This window comes from Ammospiza caudacuta, chromosome 1 (assembly GCF_027887145.1).
Source record: "Ammospiza caudacuta isolate bAmmCau1 chromosome 1, bAmmCau1.pri, whole genome shotgun sequence".
NCBI lineage: Eukaryota > Metazoa > Chordata > Aves > Passeriformes > Passerellidae > Ammospiza > Ammospiza caudacuta.
In genome coordinates this window covers 140,331,471-140,355,389 of record NC_080593.1, presented here as the reverse complement: position 1 = coordinate 140,355,389, position 23,919 = coordinate 140,331,471, and the positions used below count along the sequence as shown (strand labels likewise).

Below are 23,919 nucleotides of genomic sequence, written 5' to 3'. Positions count from 1 at the left end.
CAACATAAGGTCTGATACTGACAAATTAGTCTGACAAAGAAAAAGCTAAGGTACTATCTAATAGCAGACCATAACAATTTCAGGATCCATTACAAAGATAATGAAGCCAAACTTTTTTAAATGTGCCAGATATTATACAAGGGACAATTTGGAAGATTCAGATTTTACTTTACAAGAAATTTCCTTCAATAAAGGAAAGCAGAACTGGAACAGCATACACAAACTCTTGTTAAATCTTTAATCCTTGGAGTTTTCAGGATTATCTAAACAAAGCCAGAGCTGATCTGACTAGTCCTGCATTGGGCAGGAGGATGGACTGGATGCCTTCTGAAGGACCTTCCAATCAATATTTCTATGACTCACATAAACTGCTTAATTTGTCCTGAATTAATGCAAAACTTTTGCATTATATAACATAATGCACTAAAGCAGTTCATAACTCAAAAAATGAATGCTTGACCTGAGTGTCTTTCAGTAACTTTATCTGCAAATTCCTGTTTCTAATAAGACAAAAGATGATTGCCATTAGGTTTGCATTTTCATAAAAACCCCAAATTTTGGATATATTTTTATTAGGAAAATGTATAAACAAGTATCAAATAAGGGAGTTAGTATACAAATCTGAACAAAATTTGAAGTTCGTATCTGTTTTTAAAATTTTCATCATTTGCCTCAAATTTGTGATTTCTCTTTAAACAGCAGAAAATAAAAGCAGTAAGAGTCCAAAATGAACTATAGGACCTCTAAAGGATGAGAAAGTTTAAAATTTTGAACTTCATGTGAAGTTTATACTAAATAGTATTATTGTAACAGTTGGCATTTCTGTGGCAAACTACCTCATTTTGGGTTCTTCTTCTCCATTATTTGATAAGTTTTTAAAATTATTATTGAAAAGTAATCAATTATGCAAGGAATCAAAACCATCTTCATGATTTTATGCCTGCAACTGAACAAATTTGAGAGAGGACACTCTTTTTAGTCATAGAAGAAAATGTACAGCCAGAAATAATTAATCAGTTCTTAAAGTCCCTCTCTATCAAATTTTTAATTTAGCAATAGGATATATTTTAATCCTAGCATAAAGACACGATCAACACATATATTTTTTCTTCTGTCTGCAGCAAAAGAAAGTAAAGACATGTAAGTTTTCAATATTAAGAACAGTGATTTTTTTTAACCTGGCAACTTTTTACACACTGCTGATCCATATATTTTTTATGTGCAAGCTACAGATAAGTTCTACTGTTGTCTTTGAGTCACTGTATGAGACCTAAGCTGTCACAGCCTCTCTCTCAAGAACATCCATAGGAACATTTTCACAGATAAGTTTGTACATGGAAATATTACTGCAAAATGCTAGGATTCCATGATATAATGTTAGAATATCTAAATCTTCCAAATTTCTGACCAAGAAAAATCCTTACTGTGTGCTGAAAACAACTAAACTGATGACTAAATTTCCTGACACAATGGAAGTCATTAGTAAGTCATTTTTAAAAAAAAAGTGCAATCTTTTCTTGCAAAGCTTGTACTGTCAGACACTTGTTCTTGACAAAGGATCCACTTAACAGTTAAAATGTGATAGGTGCACAAATCCCCCATAAACTAGACTCATATCTCAAGCTGCAAACCAAGTTTGATTCATTTTTAGGATGTTTGGCTTCAAGTTTCCAAGTCTAGAAGCTCACCTTGCATATCTGCAGAGAAGGATAGGTGATTCAGGGAAGATTTAAGAAAAATCAAATGTGAAACTTCTAGTCAATCTAGTCAATTAATTCTGAATTTCATTCTTCCAAAGAAAAGAACTACAAATTAATTTATTATATAAAATGAAAGATGATATAATCATTAACTATATTGTAATTCAACCTTTTAGTGACTTACGTGGACTTGTTATGTCCTTATCATAAACTTCATATTCTTCCTTCTGTCAGTAGAATGTATATTTTTAAGACTATACCAGCATTTTTTTACAACAGTTTTTACTGCTTTGTTGTGATACAGGTTTGATCAGAATTCTTTAAATCTTTAAATCCTAGTGGGACCACACTACAGAGGTAGAGGGATAGAGATGGCCTTGTTGATTCATCCCATGAAGATAGAACTTTGAGATGGTGATGAAGGAACATGTATGCCTTATAAAAAAACGCCTGTTAAAGGATAATTCAGGATATGAATATGGATATGTTTATTCCACTAGAAATAACGAAAAGTAGAAACAAAACCATGTGAAAACTTTTATCTCATTGATCTATTACATCTTATATCTTTACATAGCGGCATTCATTATAAAACTGGACACGTGAGAAAGACTTATTATTAGATTTAAAAAGATTTTATTGCAGTGGTTGACAAGTAAAGTAAAATTGTAAATTCTAGCTGAATAATCACTATTGTATCTGAAATTTTAAGAAACTCCTAGGGATGGATGGGAAGTTTTCTTTCTGAAGTAGAATTTTTTTTTTCAATACACGAAAAGCTGGCAGCTATAAGTCTTCTTGACTTTATTTCAACATGCAAAAACCTTGTATGCTCAAATATGCATCTAGCATCAGAAACAATGCCTTTAATACCCCAAAATACAGCTATGGGGAATTTTAATGTTAGAAAAAATATCCAAAAGGACAAACATGGAATTACAGGCCCCAAATAATGTCATGGAATGCTCTAGTTTGTCTAAGAGCTTGCATTAGAGATTTTGTAAATCTGTGCAAGAACCATGTAAGAGGAAATTAATGTGCTGAGAGCAGGTAGTGTTTTTAATCAGAACAGAAGTAAAACTGCAATACAATGCTTCCAAACCTACACCTTCACATTTAAAGAAAGCTAAGGAGATGTGACAAGAGCATGTTCTTCTCTATAATATATTAAATTGTACAGAAATTAAATTTTGATTGATGTTAGTAGAGATAGATCTAAACCCTTCTTCAAAATATTATGTTTTCAAATGAAGGCATTGCAATTGGAATTGTACTTTCTTTTCAGAAAGGAATAAAGAGTCAAGCTTAAATTCAAGCTATTTCCTTCATTACAGAGACAGTGACTTCATGAAGGAAAAGGTGAAAGTGTGCTATTTATCTTTCAGCCAGGTATAGGCCAGAATGAAAACTATTCTCCATGGTACTAGATGCTTTTAAGTAAATGTAACACAACAATAATTTGTAACATTCTTACTTTGGATGCTTATGAAGCAATTGAACAACCATTATCATAATGTCAGGAATTGAAACCAGGTTAATTTTAACAGGCATTTTATTAAATCTGCTGAAAATTTTTAGTCTGATTTTGTGTCCTGTAATACCTTTATCAATGTATGAAGTTTACAATCCAAGTTAAATGCACATGTTTTACTAATATGCACCAGTGCTGTTTTTTACAAGTATAAATTAAGAAAGATTATTGGGGGACTTCTAAGATAAAAAAATATCACCAAGATTAATGAGAAATTAGGGAAAAGAAACACTGTAAAAGACATTGATGCTGGTAGTTTAGATCTTTTATACTATTGTTCAGTAATTTGAATGCCTTTTCCTTTCATTTTCCCATCAATACATTTGAAATAGGAAAGCCTGATACATCATCCCAGTATACAGTTAAAAATAATGCTAACTGAAATCCTAACATTTTGTTTTAAAAAGAAAGATGAGGGCATGATCATCATCATATCTTTTTCAAGATACTGCCCTCACATAAGTTTAACTAGAATAATTTCTGTAAGTAGGTCTTTTCATGATCACTTGCAGAGCTAACACTAGAAAAGAGCTGGCAGGTTGTCTGTCAAATGCTGCTGCTCTCAAGCCATATTTTTGAGGTTAAAACACAAAATATCATCCAAAGTAATGATTCTAGAAAGTGTTATAGTTAAATACAGCCTTTTTTTTTTCTCTGAAAATATATGGTTTTTTATTTTGAAAGCCAACACAAGAAATTGCATTTTTATAAAATTAGTTATAAAGCTTTCTCAGATGCACATTGAGCTTTTGCTTTTCTCAAAACTATAGAAATAGGGAGACATGAAAAATTAAGAAATTTTAATAACTGTTTGCTAGCTAGCATATTTACTTAGGATGCAGTTTTCAGTCCTGTGTTTCAGTCCTGTGTCTCCTTGATTACAAGGAGAAAAGACAAAACACACACACAAAAAGGAACAAGAAGTTATGTAAAAGAATGAAAAATCATAATTTTGTAAAATCTTTGTACATTCAGATTACTCTGAGTTCCCTTCAAATGCTTAGAAGTGTGCTGTGTGATATGCACAATACAAAATACATAGAAATCAAACTTGAATGTATCAAAACCAATTAATTTTAAAATTATCAGCCTTCTACTTCTTTCTTTTTTCTTTCATCATTAAGGTGTTTCATGTTTTATAAACATAATGTGAAATTAGCATATGCCGTGAAACAAGAACATAGTTTTTTTTATACAGTCTGAAGTGTCTTTTTATGTCAAATATAAAATAATATGCATGTTAACCCTTTTAAATAAATGTTCAACAATTGAAAAGGAAAAAATCAGAAATTCAGAAAACAGATTAAAATTAATCCAAAACGTTCTTAAAAATTCATTTTTTATGTCTCTACTCATTAACCACTGGTGATACTGGAATTAGGAGCCAAGGTAACTGATAAAACAAGAGAATATTTTGAAAGAATACTGAAAGCCTTTTTTATCTTACAAGATAAGGAATTTCAAAGATAGCTGTGAATTGAAGAAAAAATAATAAAAAAATGGTCTGTATTAAGAGTTCTAGGCCAATGAGAGGACTACTAAGGAAATACATCTGCATATTTAGAATTTCTGGGTTCCTGAAAACATACAGTAGGGACTGTAATTTCTCTATTAGACTGAATGAATATTTCTGTAAGATCTGAAATTTCTCTCTGAGATTTTATTGTTTTTCTTGTGTTGTATTCAGTTTTACTTTGTCCTTTGCAAAACCCTTTAGTAAAACATGTATGCTCAATATTTATAAATCTTACACAGTATTTACATAAGAAAATAACCTAAACTTACCTTCAATCCTAATTTTTTCAGATTTTCAGAGATATATGATCTCTCCTAGGCAGGTATTTTATCTATTAGCATACTAGGTATATGCTATATTGCATTACATAATTTTATACAGAATTATAGTGCACTTTTTACTAAGAAGGCCAGTTTTGAAAAAGTACTCAGCAACACAAATACATTTTCAACATATTCATTTTCCAAGTTCAGTGTTAGAGAAATGATACAATAGAACTTATATTTTACCTAAAATCTGAGCCTATCCGTTTTCCATTTTCTGGTTCTCCAGGATCTGGACACAAATTGGACGCCTGCTTAATACCTCCCTCATTTACTGGAAAAAAAGAAACAAAAAAAAACAACAACAAAATAAAATAAACAAAAAATACATAAAGAAACAAAGTTTTTAGAAAATACAGAGGCAAGCAATTAACAAATATGAAAGTATATCCTTTTCCTTTTAGGTCTTTTAAAACAAATTATCTACAGAATATGATAACCCATATCAACTCTATACATAAGTTTGTCCTCCCTATAATTAACAAAGTATGTATTTTCTGGGTTATTTTCCAAAGAAAAATCCACAAGTTTTTTTTATCAGATGTATTAATCAGCTATTTTTTGTTTGCAATATTATTGAATCCATATGGAAATGTATTTATTATTTTTTTAGAAACATTAACATTTAAAGGAATGTTCATCAGGTTTAGGGCTGTGAGATTTTATTCTGAACATACGCTAATAAATGTCATCTCCACTAAGAGCTGACCTTTTCTCCTTGAATTGCAATAAAACTTGAGTGCGTAAACTCCTGCTGAGAGAATTGTCCTTAATCAGTATTGAAAATGGATATATACCCAAAATATGGTGATCTGAAGGTAAACTCAAAGTGCCAGTTTGATTTGCATACATTTATCTATTTATCTTACTATAAACTAAAATGGATCTCCAGACAGAAACTTCCTGTGAACCATTCTCTGTATTTTTCCAGAAATTTGTATATAACAATCCAATCATATCTCAGCATATTCAACCACCTATTCACAAAAGCGGAAAATTAGCAAAGAATGCTGGTCTGATATTACTTGATAAATTCATGGCTTGACACAAAAATATTAAAAAAAAAAAGTTGACATGAGGCCAAGTAATTTGTATTAAGCAGGGAAATATTTTAACCTTTATTAATCTTTATTACTGGTGAACCAGCCCAATGGATTTGCAGTATCAGAATTTTACTTCCCTTTAAAGAAAAGGTTTGCATGTAATTAGGGTAACCAGACTGTTGGATTAAAAAAAAAAAAAAAAAAAAAAAGTAGATTCTAACTATACTTTTAAAGGCTGTTCATTAACTTTCAGCTTTTAATGAAGAGAAATATAATTCAGAATCCTTGGGTGTTTCTCTTCCTTGAAATTTGTCTTCTTACACACACAGGAAGGGAAGAATTGGTTTGGTACCCCTGAGGAAGACAAAGGCCAAAGGCAAATGTTGTACAGGCTTAAGCAGAGAACATCTCAGCACAGCACACTGCTCAAAAAGCCTGTCAAGCTCAGTGCTCGTCAGCTGGAACCACAGCATTTCCCCTCCTCTGTCCCAAGACACCCGTAACGTGTCAAAGGTTGCTTTAAAAACACTGCAAGGCAATCTCTGCCTTTCTGTGTTCAGGGGACTTTTGGGGCAGGAGGAGTCTTGCATCCTGGTTTCAGATTTCAGCCTTTTCCTCCTCCAATAGATGTACATGTGATGAAAGCATATTAGATAGAGAAACCCAAATTCATGCTAGTGTTGAAATATATCTATATATATCTGACAGCTACCATTCCATAGACTGCATGGAAAGCAGTCAAGGCCATCTTGTTGGATAAGCATTTAGAATTTAACGCTCTCTTTGAAATATTGGAGGCTTCATTATGAGATGTGAGAAACTCAGAATCATCAAAAGTAGCCTGCATATAAATAGAAGACATTCAAACTTTTCTGACATTAAATATATATTCAAACTATAATTTAAAAATTATTCATGATATCTGATAATTTTCTAGAAATTATAACAGTGCCATTTGGCCACGCATTGTAAATCAATGCATACAGAAGAAATTTTTACTGTAAAAAATAGTGTTTGAACAATATTATCTCTATTTATTATAGTTCATATTTTAATATTTCAAATAATTCTTTTATTTTTGTACATAATTTTTCCCCATACACAGGTAATAGAGCAAATATTCGTATAAAAAGAATATTCTGCTGGATTGCAAGACACAAGAACTATTATACACTTTGATTTCTCCCAGAAATGGAAGCTTGAAAATCCTATTGGTTTTCAACACTTTCTGGATAAAGTTTCATTCCTAGAAACATTCTACAGGATATAATTTGAAATTATAATATATGGAATTATCAATACTCATAAACAAAAATATAAAGGATTATGTTAAAGAAAATCTATGAAATAATTAAATTTAAAAAATAAAGACATATACTCCACTAATAATACAGAGAAAAATTTTATAGGTAGATATTAATTTCTAATTTGATCCCAATTCCAAAATACATTTACACAATCTTGAAGCCATTCTGGTTTCTGTAAAGTGCCTAATGAAAAGTAATTTCACAGTTTAGGATTTTTGTATTGATAGACATAATGCTTGACTTTTCAGTCTACAGCCCTATGTAATTCCACAGATATCTGTCTATATACTTTTGTTTTACACCTCAGATGCTTGTGCACAATAAGCAATTGAAGGGTTTCCTGTAGTAAATTAAATGCATCTAGGAAAAGTATTCATTCATGATCTGGTCATGAAACTGGTATCAAGAAATCCACAGTTCAAATCCAGATTGAATTATATCCACCAATTAATTCATTTGTCAGTGTCAACACTTCTAAACTGAAGCTGATGCCTATTTGTTTCAAAGTGCATCATTATATGAAATATCTTCTGGCTTTACTCTGTGAAAATCACCTGTGCATTACAATTGAATGTTATACAACTGATACATTAAATAAAACCCAAAAAATGTGTAAAATGATGAAAGGACATACAGATGAGAATGCTAGACAAAAAAATTTTTAAAGACATTACTAATAAGAGATATAATGTAAAAGAGATATTCACTTATCCTTATTTTCACTAACAGTAAAATGTTGGTTATTGTTTTTCTCAAAGGACCCTATCTGTCATTGTACTACTGTCACACTAGGCCCAGCTGAGGGCACACTGAGAAAATTATCTTGTCAACAGCCAAATAAATAAACTTCCTACAAAATACTATTTCTTCAATATTCTAAGCTACCAAAGTGACTAGAGAATCAAATGCTAAACTATAATATAAAACCTTAGCTATCTATTTATGACAAGATTATGGTCACTAAAGGTACAAATCACCCAGGTTTTCACCTTCACTTATTATTGACTCATATATGTAATCTATTCTGCATAATCAATAACAAAAAATATAAAGAAATTTCCAGCTTCATATAGAATATGAAAACAAATTATCTAAAGACCTTCAATAATACGTTGATAAATTTCATCACTAATTTCATAGCAATCAACTTTGGATATCATGAGTATCTGGTATTTCATTATAAATATGGAATTCCTGTTAAAGTTTATATAGTAGAAAATGTAATGATTAGTGCAAAATAATATATTTTATCATCCATTGTATTATTGTTGTAATATTATTTATAACTACAGAATCACATATGGGCCATTAGGCAGAGGCCTCAGTGATGTACTTTATAAACACTACTGCAATTATCTTACTGTTACTTCTCCTGCATAATCAGTTTGTTTTCCATTCACCCAAAACGTATAAAAAGAATATTTGTTTTTAAATATCTTGATACAAAGTTTTCAAGTAAACCAGAAATGTCTTACAGAACTATTTAGGTGATGCAGTTTACAGAGAAGTTGAATATGGCAATGGATGACATTACAAATATTTAACAGAAGTGTGTTTTGCTTTATTTTTCTGACTTGGTGAATGCTAAAGGGTCATGGTACTTGGAGATATCTTTGTCTAAAAAAATAATACCTTGACAGTTTAAAATCTAGCCCTGAAAATAAAAACATATGCTAACACTGCTAAGTTCTACAAACTGAATTCATCACAGATACTTTAAACAAATATTAATTCAAACTTGTCCAACCTAGGGAGCTTCAAAAGCAAATCCTTTCAGTCCTGTGAAGAGTAACGAAATGTAGTATAATCCAACATATGCTAAACATTTAGTCCTTTTTATTTACTTTTAAATATTTAAAATGTGGTTCTATTCCAAAAAGGCCTCTATAAAAATGGCACATTCTTTTTCAAAAGCATCCTTTCAATACATTTAGAGACACACCTGTTTAATTTGTGCTAGAAAGTTGCCTGACTCCTTGTGATTTAATCAGGACTTGGTCCACTGAGATGTCAAGCACTTTGAGTTTCTAATTTCTGTAACTAAAATTGAAGGCACCAAGCATCTCCAGAATTTTTAAAGCTACACCTAGTTAATCAGTTAAAATGTCAAACTTAATGACCTTATATGTGCAAACTTAGGGACCTTATATGTGGTTGTGCACTTGTAAATGAGGATATGCTATAGTTTGCACAGCATTTGATGTTACTTCTAATGTTCAATTAAAAAAACTGATCTCTTACTCAGAGCTAAATTTAGAGCTGACACCTAGAAGGCTGAATATTTGTTTCCTTTCAAATACTGTAAATTTACTGCAAAATTATTGACAAGATAACATGTCTATACAATGCCAGATTTATAGAAAGGCTGTCTTTGGTGTAGAACCAAACTAAAAAATCCACCATGCAGACTGGAGAAACCAGTTCTATTATCAGAATATATAAATAATTACACACAAACAGCACACCACAAACTTCACTCTTGCACTAGGAAAAAGTAACAAAAAGGAGTACACTCACAGATAGAAAACTTGTTGCTGTTGTCTTTCCCTGGAAACAATTTAAATCCTCTAGATTTAAAATCTATGGCCTTTTTCACTAGTTAAAAACAAAAACAAAAACATGTATCAGGCAATACAATCTAAAATATTTCATTTGACAAATTTTATCATGGAAGTATATACAAATTTGAGTACTGGCTACCTCACAAGTTCAGATTTTGCACCTTTGGTGTGAAATAATTTACCAAAAAAAAAATTTAGACCAGTTTGTATACCTGACAAAGGAAAGAAATGGCATTTGCAACACATTTTTTCTCCTGCATAAATAATAAAAAAAAAAAATAGGGCTAGAAGTGCTTATTATGCACCACATAATTGTATAAAACATTGTCACACATTTATGGAACTTGGAAAAATAAAAGAATTAAAATTATGTTTGCTCTAAAAATAGCTGTTTCTTCTGTGGTGAGAAAAAAAAAAAAGACAAAGGAAGAAAAAAGGTATTTGAATGTAGAAAATAAAATACAATATAGTATTCTGCTGTTGGTTCTGCAGCTGGTCTTCTTTCTAGCTTGAAAATTGTTTTTTGCAAAATGTGATATGGTAGATAGCTGTCTCCCACCTCTCCATTAAGCCCAGAGCTCATCTGTTTTTGTCAAAGTCCTTCTTGTGGGCTGGCTTTATAATATAAACAATTAGTCCAGGCAAACCTTGTGGCCTCAAAATATCTTTGAAAGAAAACAACTAATAAAAAGAGAATAAACCCAAAGCTTAACATATATTAAAAAAATTAAGCAAGAATAAGCAAATACTCTACAAGAAACTTTCCTTTTCAGTCATTAAACTAAGTGCCTCATCTCTAATAGTCTTGGCCTGTAAGCAGTGACTTAGAAATAAAAATGGACCTGCTTAAAAATTTTAAATTCTAAGTTTACTTTATGTACAATATACTTAAGTGGCTTTATAGCCACTATATATTTTTTTAAAACTATATAGAAGATGTTTTATCTTTGCTACAAGCAATTCTGCTGATGGAGACAGCAGAAATTAAAGGAGCTGCATCTAGGAGAGCTTAGCCTAAGTAGATACACTGTACTTCATCAAATAATTTTTTATACCCATTACTTCCTAGAGGAAATCAATGGATAGTCAAAGAACCTTTACATTAGGTATAAATACCACAGTAGCAAAATATTATTGATATCTTTTTATGAATAAAAGTATCATTACTAAGCACAGAAGAACAGGATTCAGAGGAAAGAGCATTCTACTAGGAAAGACAATTTATAGGATAGGTAGAGGATGCGTTAATAAATATTTTAATACCTTTGATTGAAGAGATCAAATTTTCTTATAAATACAGAAGCAATAATATCTCAAAAGGCAAAATGCAAATTTACTTGTGTGTTATAATGTCACATATAAACATTGATAATGGCTCTGGGAAGTACATTACTTGCAGAAGAAAAACATATGTTAACACAAAGTACTCGATTTTGGACTTTTTTACTCTTAATAGGAGAAGACCCTCCTGCTCTCCAAATTACTTGAAGTCCATAAGCAATTCTATCCTCAGGGGAAATCATAGACTGAAGAACTCTACTTTCATACTACAGAGAAATACTGGAATAACAGCAATGTTCTCTCATCATGGTCTGAGCTTTCTAAAATGTTATTTCTATGTAAATAGGAATGTTGGATCATAGCTCTAACTCTCTTTTGGCTTTCTGCAAGGATCGGTTTAAAATAACTCCTCATAAATCAGAAGATAGGCTTAGTTATTCTTCCAGCACCTAAGCAAGATGGGAGTGGTCCTGAATATATGATCTCAGATGCTGGAATGAGTTTAAATGTTTTTATTAAATATATGTTTCTCTTTTATTTTCAGAAGTCATCAAAACAACACACTAACAAAGGAAGACTGTCCTGCATTTCTTTTTTTCATTTTTTCTACTCGTTCTGAAGCATGTAGATGGCATATCCCTAGTTTATGTACACAAAAGAGTTCACAAGATCTAAGGTGAACTGCAAATAGTTAAGAGTGTCTTGATGACCATGGTGAAATCAATCAAAGTTTTTTTGATTGATTCAAAAAATCACTTTGCCAAGACTATTAAATACCACTAGGAAAGCAAGAAATTCCAGTTCTTTAAAGCATGTTTACAAGGGAAGAATTTTACTCTTAATTGGGGTTTTTATGTTGATTTACTGAACAGTAGTGTCTGAATACCCTGTGAAAGAGTAGTTATAGAAATTTATATGGCAAACATGCTGATTCTAAACTATGTGTTGGCTGCAAATGCATGAACATACATAAAAATAACCCCACCATCACAAAAAAATCTCCTACCCAATAAATAGATTATTTCATACTTGGCAAAATAAGGATTCTTTTGCATGTCAAACACATGACAGTAAGTATTGAAAGTGGATTTCACTTTTCAAAATTCTCGGAGGATGGATTAATGACTACCAACTGTGTAGTTGTACACATCTAAGCCCATCCACAAAGAAAAACAGGCACTTTAAGGGATCAGTTAATCTGGTCTTTAAATACCTATTTTTGCATAAAATGAGTTTATATGCCCATTTAGCTCAAGAAAAAGTGTTCAGAAGTAACAACAGTACAAATATTTAAATACAGTCAGATTAGTATGTTCTCATATATTTGCACAGCCAAGAGCCAAGAAAATAAATTACACCAACAAAGTAGGATACTCCTGTGGAGACATGCAAATATAATAGGAAGGTAGTGATAAGACAAAAGTATATCCTAAAAATAATCTAAATTTATAAAAACCTATATGACATACCATCTTTCCAGTGTTAAAATACAAGAAGAGGCTTAATTTTTCTTTTAATGATACTTTAAATACATAGGGCTTCTAGGCTGGTTGGTTGGTTTTAAATTTATGAAAACAGCTGGTTTGTTTATTAATATTTTTTATTTTTGAAGAAGAAGGAACACTGGTGCACATCTCCTATGTGACTAAATCTCTCACAATCCTAAATCTATTTTTGATCACATGACTGGATGAAGCATAAAGAGTAGCATCAGAACTCTGTGAAATCAAATCAGAGATTATGTCAAAACCCTGAAAATAATTTAGGCATCCACCTTGGGATTTCTGCTCAAGCTCATACTTTTTTCCTAGTTCAAGTCACTTTAATACAAATACATAATTATTATTATAGCATTATAGAATGGTTTGGATTGGAAAGGAACTAAGGATCATCTAGTACCAAGTGCCTGTCCTAGTACCTCACCACCCTCAAAGTAAAGAACTTAATATCTAATCTAAACCTACCCTCCTTGACCTTAAAGCCAACTCCCCTCATCCTATCACTACCTGCCTATGTAAAAACTCCCTCTAGAGCTCTCTTGAAGGTCCTCTTTATGAAAAATAAAGGTGCTCCTAAATCCCCACAAAGGCCTTACTTCTTCAGACTGAACAGCTCCACCTTTCTCTCCTTCTCACTCTTTCTCTGTAACTTTTTCTAAAGTTAGAAGGTGCAATATTTTCTGTAAAGGAAGATGGATCTGCATGCTTTATTAAGGAGAGAAGTGCCAGTAATAAAAGTAAGAATTTTTTTCATTACAGATGTGTAAGCTAATATTCAGTCAATAGGCACACCAGAGACATGCACACTTTTCAAGCAGCCAATATAAAGAGAAAGGTGCTCAGAAATATTTTCTTGAAGCTTTGGACCAAAATGGTCTCTCATGTAAGATAATGAAGAATCTAATACTTAACGGCAAAATTTTAGGCATACATAAAGACTAAAATATTGTCTTTTTCCTTTTCTTTAATATAAAGGCTGTGTAATTATGTATATTTTTCCAAAGTCTTTTGTGCATGTATGCTATATAAGCAGGCATGCTACATACAAACACTTGTAAGAAAGGACTGAGTGACAATTCCAGCATTTAATACTTCAGGATAGGCACTACATTAAAAAAGGGCCTCAAGTAAAGAAGTTTTAAGCACATATATCATAAAAAGCCACTTAGAAGTAAAATTTTAATAACAACCTAAAGTACAGCAAGCTCTCAAACACTAGAAACAAAATTCATTTTGAATTAAGATTGTTCAGTTGACCCAGTTCCAGCTTCATTGAAAAAGTGTGTCTTTAGGGCCAAATAAGAAAAAAATTCAAGAAGGAAAATTTGCTTGTACAATATGGAAGCATCAGGGTAATACAGCCATGTCAAGGACATTTGTTTAAAACACTGTCAACTGACAAATTCACATCTTTGTTTTGGTTGTGCAATAGCATTTATGTAGCAGAAGTATCCAGCTTGTCCTTTCTATATTTTGTAAATTTTCAAATCAAATATAAACAATATTTCAAATCCTGAGTACTAAAACACCACTGTTCTATGCAAAGCAGGCACTCAGGTTGCATTATTTCAACTATACAGAGCAATGGAAACAGCTCCTTCTCTCTCCAGAACTACTCTTATTTTATATTCACTATCACTCAGCTAACGGGCATGGAAAACCATATAAAAACATCAAAGCCATTATTCCAAGATTGTATATACAGCCCTACTTAAATATGCATATGCAAAAGCATAATACTACAGGAAAACCTGAGGTTAGGTTATCTGAGAAATAAAGAGGAATTAAATTTTCAACTGCTTTCTGAAGAGGCAGAAAAAAAATTGTTTGGAGTACAGTGTAGAAGTGATTTTGACTTGTGCAGAACCAGTAATTCATTAATTATTCAAAATCTTCAATATGTGGTGATGGCAGATGTTACTCACAACCACAATTTCTAGTGACAGAAATGAGTATTGTATACTTTGGACTTCCAGCATTGGCTGTGCATATGCACATATACCAAATGCATCATGCATGATACTTCCAGTTCACCTTTGGCACGTGTCTAATTCATTGTACTTCCTCTAGAAGTACATCTGCTGCCTAAATGCACTGAACTTACTACTCACTACTCATAAAAAAGTCAGTTACCTTTTTTGTTTTGCATTTGCATCATATTCTCTACTCATACTACTCGTAACTATCCATAATTTCCAAATTCTAACAATGCAAGAGTTAAATCTCCAGGTATCTTAGAGATCACCACTAAAAAAATCTCTAAACCTATTGATTACCCAAATAAACGTCACTGTAACCCAACACAGCAACTAATGTAGCACTAACTTCTTGAAACTTTCTGCACCTTGAAAGTCAGCATGAGAGAACATGAATTTTCCTCAGTTTTTGTAGTACAGCATGAACTGCATAGGCTAACAATTTCTTAATTTGAAGAGCCACACAGAAGATGAAAAGAAAATCAAGTGGTGAAACACTCACTTCTCATACTAATAATTTTTTGACTTTTTACATGAGCTGATCTTCATTTTTTATTTACTATCCACCCCTTCCACCCATTTTCCCACATCCCTCTTTACTTTAAACTCTAAAGTAACCTGGTAAAATCAAATTGTATAGAAGCTTTTTATTTCAAATTACTGCAACTATTGCATTATTACACTGAATTATTGCACTCCATTACTAATTTAAAATTATCAAAATTGCAGTTTTTCTACTATGTACTATAAGTATATAAAATTTCTCTAATTTGAAAAAAAAAATTTAAAAGGAAGGAAATACATTTAATATGTGGTTTTTAATATTAAATTCTAATTTCACTACTTTTTTAATATTCTAACTAAAATAAGTCTGATTTATATCAACAGTTTGCAGTCAAAAGAAGAAAACCTGAAATATCAAGAGAAAGTAATGACACAACACATCAGACAAATATCAATTATAGAAGCAAACTTTGATAGTGCAATGAAAAAACAATTAAGAACTGCAGGACGAGCAAAAAACATGAATAGGAAAAACTAGTTCTGAGAAGATAATTGACAAGAAGTATAAAAGACAATAATTCAATTAAAACATTACCACAGCTCATTTATTAAAATATGTATGACTGATTTTCCTTTTTTCCCTTTCTTCCTTCTAAGCACTCCAGACCTGACTGTTGGATGAACAAAATTATCTCCTTTCCTCTTTCCAAGTGGGAGCATATCAAGAACTTTAGGTTATTATCACTTTTTGTCTAATAAAAACCTTGACATTAACAAACCATCCATTATAGAGCTCATCCACAAAACAGAATATATCTGTGGATTTGTTGCACATATCAAATAGGCTTTTCCAAAAGAATAATGAAATATTAAACAAGTGTAATTCACTGATTAAATGTTTGAGGGCTAGATTACATATGTGTTATGCTCATTTCTTGAAACTTTAAAAATATTCTCAGAAGAAAACTTCTTATACACAAATCATTTTATATACAAATAATCTTAGAAATCTTACTGCCTAATACATTTACTTTCTTCAGATTCCCATCTTTGTAGTTCTGGGTTTCACTAACAAAAACAAAGAAACCAAAAATCCCTGAGGACATATGCAGATTGATTATCTACTAGACTTAAAAATATTAACGAACTCTTCAAAAAAACCTCTCCATCTTTACTCCTCCTTTCTTCTTCCTGCTTTTAAGCAGACCTCAAAAAAAATACGATATGTGAATACATATTTTCTAACAAATCCTTAGAAATTTTATATTGAAGAATCCCAAAGTAATGATCTAGCATACACTTTTATCAGAATCTTTAAAAAAAATAAATAATTCTCTCATAACATCCTTTTTTTTTTCCTCAAAAGTTTCATTGGCATATGATTTAATTTCCTGTAACAAATTTTAAAATCTTCTTGCCTTCTACCATCATAAATTGTCCTGTAAGGCAGGAGGAAAAAGAAACGTTGTTTTAATAGGGAACACCCAGTTGCAAGATTTTTTCTCCCTGATTCTTTTTTTCTGGCCATTTCTAAGATACTAAATAAAGCCAGACATCAAAAAGCATAAGGCAAGTACTCTTGTAGAAGAATGGGGAAAGGACAGAAAAATTATAAAGGTTTACAAGAAAGTAATAAAAAACAGAGAGAAAGTAGAGAATGGAGATATCCAGAGAATTATAAAATTTTGTAAAAAAATAGTTAAGTTGAATCATCAAAACATATACATTTCCTCAAACTGAAAATATATGGTTAAAAATTTACAAATGCATAGAGACATTTCTTCTCTTTAAAAAGAGAAATTTAGAGTCATAAATTTTTTTGGAATCCAGAGTTCACTTGAAACTGTTTTCATAAGGAAAGCAAAGAAACACTTGTGAACTGCTACATAATGACTACAGTCATCCATTAAGACTTCCTGGCACTATTTGAACCTGAGTCTGCTAAGCAATTTTTTTCCTCCAACTACTGTGTCTCTTTTTGCAACTGTTTATTTTTCCTAAATTTAATTTATGACTTACAAACAGTACTAGAGGTGTTTTTCATTGTTTGCACATGGTACTCATTTGTTTCTCAGGGGCATTTAATTATGATGTATGTTTATTTCTGCAATAAAATGAATGTTGAGAATATAATGAATAGAATAGAATAGAATAGAATAGAATAGAATAGAATAGAATAGAATAGAATAGAATAGAATAGAATAGAATAGAAATGATAGGATAGTTGGAAGGGACCAACAACAATCGATACTCAACTGCCTGACCTCTTCAGGACTGACCAAAATTTAAGTCATATTGTTAAGAACACTGTACAAATGCCTTGTAACATTTGGCCATATGCCTCTTAACCTTTCTTTAGACAGTAAAAGTATGCTATATAAGCTCTCACAAGAAAATGTTCTAAAATATCTATCATTATGTATGCATATACACAAATAAAAATTCTAAAACCTTAATAAGTAAAGAATGTAGTTGATGCAAACTATAGAACAATAGGACTAAAAGCATTACTAAAATTGGATTCACAATATGAAACAAAAATCATAGAAAACAAAAATATGTCAGATTATCCTCTATTGCTTTACTCATGATGAAGCCAACAATTCTTAAATACTTAAAGAGGGAACAAAACCCAAAAACCAAAACCAAAATTAAATGAAACAAAACCCCAAACAAACAAAAAATCACTTGGAAATACCATATTTCTATCATGTCTCATTGTCTTCTTATTTTCACATCTGAGAAATACAGATCATATTAGAAACTGTGATTGTAGCATCAAAAGAATTTCTACTAAATTTCAGCATTTGAAGTTCCTAGGTTTAACTGAATGAAAGGGGTTAGGGATCTCCTTTTTCTACACCCTTATTCTGATTTCAGGACACAAACTTTCCTGAGTTTAACTACTTGGTTTCATTACAACTGAAGATCCAAAAGGTGCTGTTTTTCACTACCAGCTATTGTATCTAAATATATTTTTCATTGGCCTGTCAAGGTGCATCTTCAAAGTAAGCTTCTCATCCTTCATCTACTTCCTCCTTCTACAAGGTTTCAGTGTTCCAATAAAATGAACTCTTCTGAGTCATCTCCTTAATAAAAATATTAATATATTACATGTTATCTTGTCCTTACTTAAGTTCTCTACATACTGACATTCACTTCAAAATTTATGCTTTCATCCTATCTTACATTTTGTTTTGTAAGGAGGGATGATCAGGAAAATGTAACAAAATTATATAACCTTTCTTTATCTGATTCAGTATGAGTTCTTGTTGATGAGGAAACTATAATAATGTACAATATTCCTCAAGAGATCTCAGTACTGCCTTAAAAAGTAATGCTTGTACTTCCCTAACTTTAAGGAAAGTATTTCACCAAATGCACCTAAAGTTCCTTTTTCCAGCTAATAAGCTTAGAGAAGATAGAAATCAGTCAGTTTTTGACATAATTTAAATTGAGATCCAGGATATATATATAGTGCAGCAATTTGCACCTAGCAGTTGAAATTTTGGAATATATAAACCTCTAGCTCTCTATATATATCTTGTTCATGCATAAACTTCCAAAAAATTTTTACAAAACAAGACAGTATTCTTATTGTCTATTTATTCTGAAACACTTTATTCACAGAACAGTCCCATGGAAGGTCAATAGTACTACCCTTTTTCTGCAGTTATGATTTTGCACCTATGAAAATGTATCATAAACCTGCACTATTTGGGTCTTCCTAGTAATATTCTCAAAAAACCTGCAGTTAGGTCTATACATACAATAAATTTTTACAATTTCAAATATTCACACTTACATATAGTAAGCTTTAGTAACAATATTTAGGATATTAAATTTTGTCTTCTCAATTATTAATTAATTTGCATAACTTGGGAGTGAAATTCCTAAATTAAAAACAGCAAAAAGATTTCCAAAGGAAAATGTAATTTTTAATAGATAATCAATAGACAAATAATTTTAAAGTTATCAATATAAAATTTTTAAGTAGTAATTCTTAATTCCCCAGTTATTTAATGTGCAGAGTTTTTAAACTTCTGTGCATAATGTATTGTCAAAGAGAGGTTAAAATACTTCAATAATAACCTATAGGAAATTCTACAGAAATACCTCTGGAACACCCTTCTGTGATAAAAATCCTTCAAGTCAATTAACAGCTTCTTACATTCACAAAAATTCCTTCAGAATATGTCTGTGTCTTTTTAGTAGGGAATATTTAATGAAAGAAAATTATAGGTTATTTATTCAAGGTCATTTGGTATGCTTTAATGGCTGTTATCAAATATTGGTGTTTACTGAGTAAAAATGGTAAATTTTCACTCAGTATAGGAATATCCTTTAATAGCATGCATACATATACTGTTCCATGAGTAACAGACACAGTAAAAAGTTTTAAAGTTTTGTATAATGAGTGCTAGCAAAACCAAGACTTTCAGTGTTGCATGAGGGAATAAAATGCGCATGGAACTGGATGTGGCCCTTCTTCTCCACTAAGGTCTACACAAGTCTGATTTCAGTTGTATGTGGATGGTCATGCCTTTTGGTACTTGTAGTACTGTTTTAATATGTGAAAAATTAGCATCCTAACATTATCTTAGTAGCATCTTGATGTCTAAATTATTCTCCTTTTTTTATAATCTAATGTTTAGCATTTTATTTTAATAAAATAATTTAGAAGTACATGCTGTACCTGTATTTTGTACTAAGGAATAAGTCACAGAAGAAAGGAACGCTGAGAAAACGGTGGAGTGCACACTGCACTGTAACGACTCCAAAGAGGAAATGGGAAAAAACTATATATGTATCACAATTACGGCCATATTTAACTGCCAGAGTAGTACATTCTTAAATCTTTAGATTAGAAGATATTATTACAGATCCTCTTATACTCCCTCATAACTGAAAATAAGCCTGCTTTTTTTCAATTTGTCCAGAGATGTGAAGTGAGTGCACAGCCACACAACTAGTACAAACCAAAATTTTGATTAATTTATATCAGTCAATAACCAGAAAATACTTCAGATCTCCACTGAAATTAATACAGATGAAACATAAACGCCTACTTAATGATTTCTATTTTATATGCAAAGCAAAGACAATGTTTGTTTTTCATTTATTCTATTTAATTATATATTTTAAAATTCTGAAGAACTTGAGCTCTCCTGTTTCAAAAGGTGTCAGTAATAGTTAGGTGTTACACTAGGTGACTATCCAGTAAGACAACAGATTCCAAATGAAACTGTCCTTACAAAATATCAATCATACAATAAGACTTCTACAAATTGCTTGGACTACAAAACGTGCTTCTTATCAATATGTTTGTTTCTATAAATTTATAAATTTTTCATGTACAATTGATTAACATGAAGCACATAGCAAAAATTCAAAATGTAAAATAAATTGTATTCAACAACATTAGCCTGCAAAATTAAGCTGATCCTTTCCTGAAGTTGTGCATGTTTACAAACACACCACATGCAATTTTTTTCTGAATATCTGCGGGTTAAATTAAGACATTCCACCGTTTCTTTTTATGAGTTTTATGTTTCAGATATAGACATTTACTTTTAACACAGCAAACAATGCTAGTTTTATCCTCCAAATGTTGTTCATTATGAATACTTTAGCATGCAGATTAGATGATCTCAATATAAGAATATATGAGATCTTTAGTTTTAACACTTTGATATTTGCTGAATATCCTGGTGTTCTAAATGTTGCTTTGATCATTGATTTCATGTTTGATAGAATGAATATGTACAGATGTTTTAAGAAACAAAATTTTGCTGAAGATTTAAACAGATGGGAGATGAATACAACTGCATCACCTATTAGTTTAGAACAGCAGATGTTTATAAAGTACAGTCTTAATTCTATGGTTAATTATATCTAATCCCATATGCAGAATAGATTAATATTCTAATCTGAATTCTCTAAACTTTCATAAGATATCTCTTACACTAGGCTTCATTGTGAAATATAATGATGCAAGCTATGGTCACATCAAAAGACAATTCCTTATACGTACATTTTGTCTTTTTATAATCAAATAAATTTAAATAACCAAGACAATATTATTACTAATTTCATTTTTCTATCTGACTGCCCTGCTAGAACTCAAAGTTAGACAGATTTATCCCTTTCCCATTTGGTTCAATTACATTTCCTGAATGGATACCTGAACTTTAATTTTTAATTAAAACAAAATATTCTTTCATAACTACATGGGCACAAGTAAAATAATATCCAATACCTCTATGAGTAACAACTGCAAGTTCTTTAGTTCTTTCTATCTGCTCAGCATTTCTTGGTCGTCGTCTTGTGCTTTGTAAATTTGCTTGATGAAGAGAGAGTGTTTCCGTGTAAGTGGCCAACTCCAGAACTGATTTTCTTATTTTCATAGCTTGTACTCGTTGTTCTTCAGCAGATTGTCTACAGGTGGTCACTGCACTGGATACAGCAACATCAGCAGATGTGCTAGCAACAGTAATGGCACCAGTAGTGGCTGCAATATGCTCCTCTAACTCACCAGTGGAGGCAGCTTTGATGAAAGTAGAACCTGTGGGACACACAGTAGTACTGGATGCTAACTTTTTCTTTTGAATTGTGTTTTCTTGATAAATCTAAAAGATTAAATTTCCCTCTGTTTAACATAGTAAAGACAACTGACATGAAAAGAGGAAAGTCAATAGGCTTTATTTAAAAAATTTGAAGCAATCAGAGCATTGTTCAATGCTAGTGAACATTTTGTAATAATGGTGATAATACATGTCAAGTTTTAAATGTCCTCAAAACTTAAATTTTTTTACCAGTCATAATGACAACACATAATTTCCACCCCTGCATGTTCAATCCTGAACCAGTATGGCTAGATCAAAATATACAGCTAAACTATTGACAGGGGCCCCACACTTTGAAAAGTGGTAACCATCCCATTGAGCAGTGAAATGCAGCATTATGTAGTAACCTAAGCAGCAGAAAAAGCTGCCATAAGCTACTAATCCAGCTACTAATAAGGCTGCCAGATATGCTGATTCTCTTCATCAAAGCTTGACAGGTCTCTAAAAGCCAATTTAGACTTGACATGAAGCCAAGTGTAGAGGAATAATAAGAGGTACCCATTTAAAAAAAACTTTTCAGCATTGTTATTTGTACTTAAGATTGTAAAAAGGTTTCATATGTAATTTTCTTTTTGCTCTCTGATTTCTGTAATAAACTAAATTATTTTACTAAAAATCTTCACACACAAAATGTTCGATAAACTAAGAAAAATGTCCTACTTGTGAAAACATTGTTAGTACTTTTAAGTTCTCTAGTATTTAAAATACATAGCAATTTTTTCAATATTTTGTTAACATTTTCATCCTTCCCCATCCCCCACATTTGGTTGCAAATGTTTGGAAGCCAAGTCTCTCACCTGTGAGCATTTAGAACATCTTAACACAGTAGAAACTCCATTTTGACTGGAACAAATAAATGACTGAACAATGAATAACAAAATTCACCATAAAAAATTGCATAAACAAAGCTGATGTAGCATGAACTGTACTATGTTTCACTAATATCTTTAAAACATGGCTTTTTTATTCCATCATAATAATTAGGGGTGCTTGAACAGTCATTCAAACAATAATATTCCACATTTCTCTTTTTTGTTCTGTGCTCTCCTCTCGTACTTTGAGACTTATCTTTTAAATGTAGTGGGTGATGTCAAGATGGAAAGCAACAAGAGTTTTCACACTATTAGGAAAATCTGTCCACTAGAAAATGGAAATATGATTCCCAGAGAAATTAAGCATTATATAGTATATTTAAGGCACAAGGTATATCAGATCTCTTGATAGAATTCTCAAGTTTTCTGTCTAAAATAATGGAAGAGATACTCATATCAGAAACAGTCTTGCTAATAAAGTCTCTTTTGTTTACTGCAGAAATTTTAGGCTAAAATGGTTTATTTTATCAAACTATTAAAATACTAAAATAAGAGGATATGTTAGCTTTATCAAGACAACAAATGAAGCTGATGTTTTATTTTTGCTATCTGATATTTAATGTCTTAACAACTGTTCTGTAGTCTAGCACTTCTAAATCATAGCGGTGGTTTCCCCTGCAAAACTAAAAAACCTTAGAAGCACCATGTAAGACTCCAGGTTGTCAGAGACCAAACCAAAAACCATTCACTGTCCTACAATTACAGTGGCTTAAGTAACTAAAATAAATCTAGACATGTTTTATTCTTTATTTCATAATAAAAGAAGAAAATTGTCACAATATGCACAATATCAAAAGTCTGGACTACTTTCGATTCAGTGTACAATAAATTTTGACAGATTGGTATCAAGTTTAAAACACAGAAAATACAAATGCATGGCCAAGAGGTATTGTGGAACAGAAAAATGTTGTTTAAAACAAAGAAAACTTAATGTATGTTACATAACCACTGCTATTAAAACAAAATCTATGTGAATATATCTTTATCATGCATGCAAATGTACAAGAACAGGCATTCACCTGCTTCCAATATCATGGTCAAAGCAAAACTATATTCAAAATCTCCATCAAATGGCATGATCTATCCTATTTATTTAAATAGGCACAGCATTTTAAATAAGAACAACTTAAAAGAAAGTTTATCTCAAAAGAAAACCGCAAGAAAAATTAAACTTACTTAA

General features: G+C 31.3%; 1 protein-coding gene across 3 annotated transcripts in view; it reads right to left on the bottom strand.

The window, feature by feature from the left end:
- The window catches only part of CSMD3 (CUB and Sushi multiple domains 3), a 586,238-nt gene that overhangs the window by 329,510 nt on the left and 232,809 nt on the right, over positions 1-23,919 (bottom strand). The window contains exons 8-10 of one of the 3 annotated variants that reach the window (XM_058820586.1): positions 21,501-21,806; positions 9,938-10,015; positions 5,257-5,344 (exon numbers count right to left, since the gene is read on the bottom strand). In XM_058820586.1, coding sequence (XP_058676569.1) covers positions 5,257-5,344; positions 9,938-10,015; positions 21,501-21,806 — 472 coding nt within the window. The remainder of the gene's footprint in view (positions 1-5,256; positions 5,345-9,937; positions 10,016-21,500; positions 21,807-23,919) is intronic. The other 2 variants (XM_058820594.1, XM_058820602.1) reach the window with 2 other exon arrangements.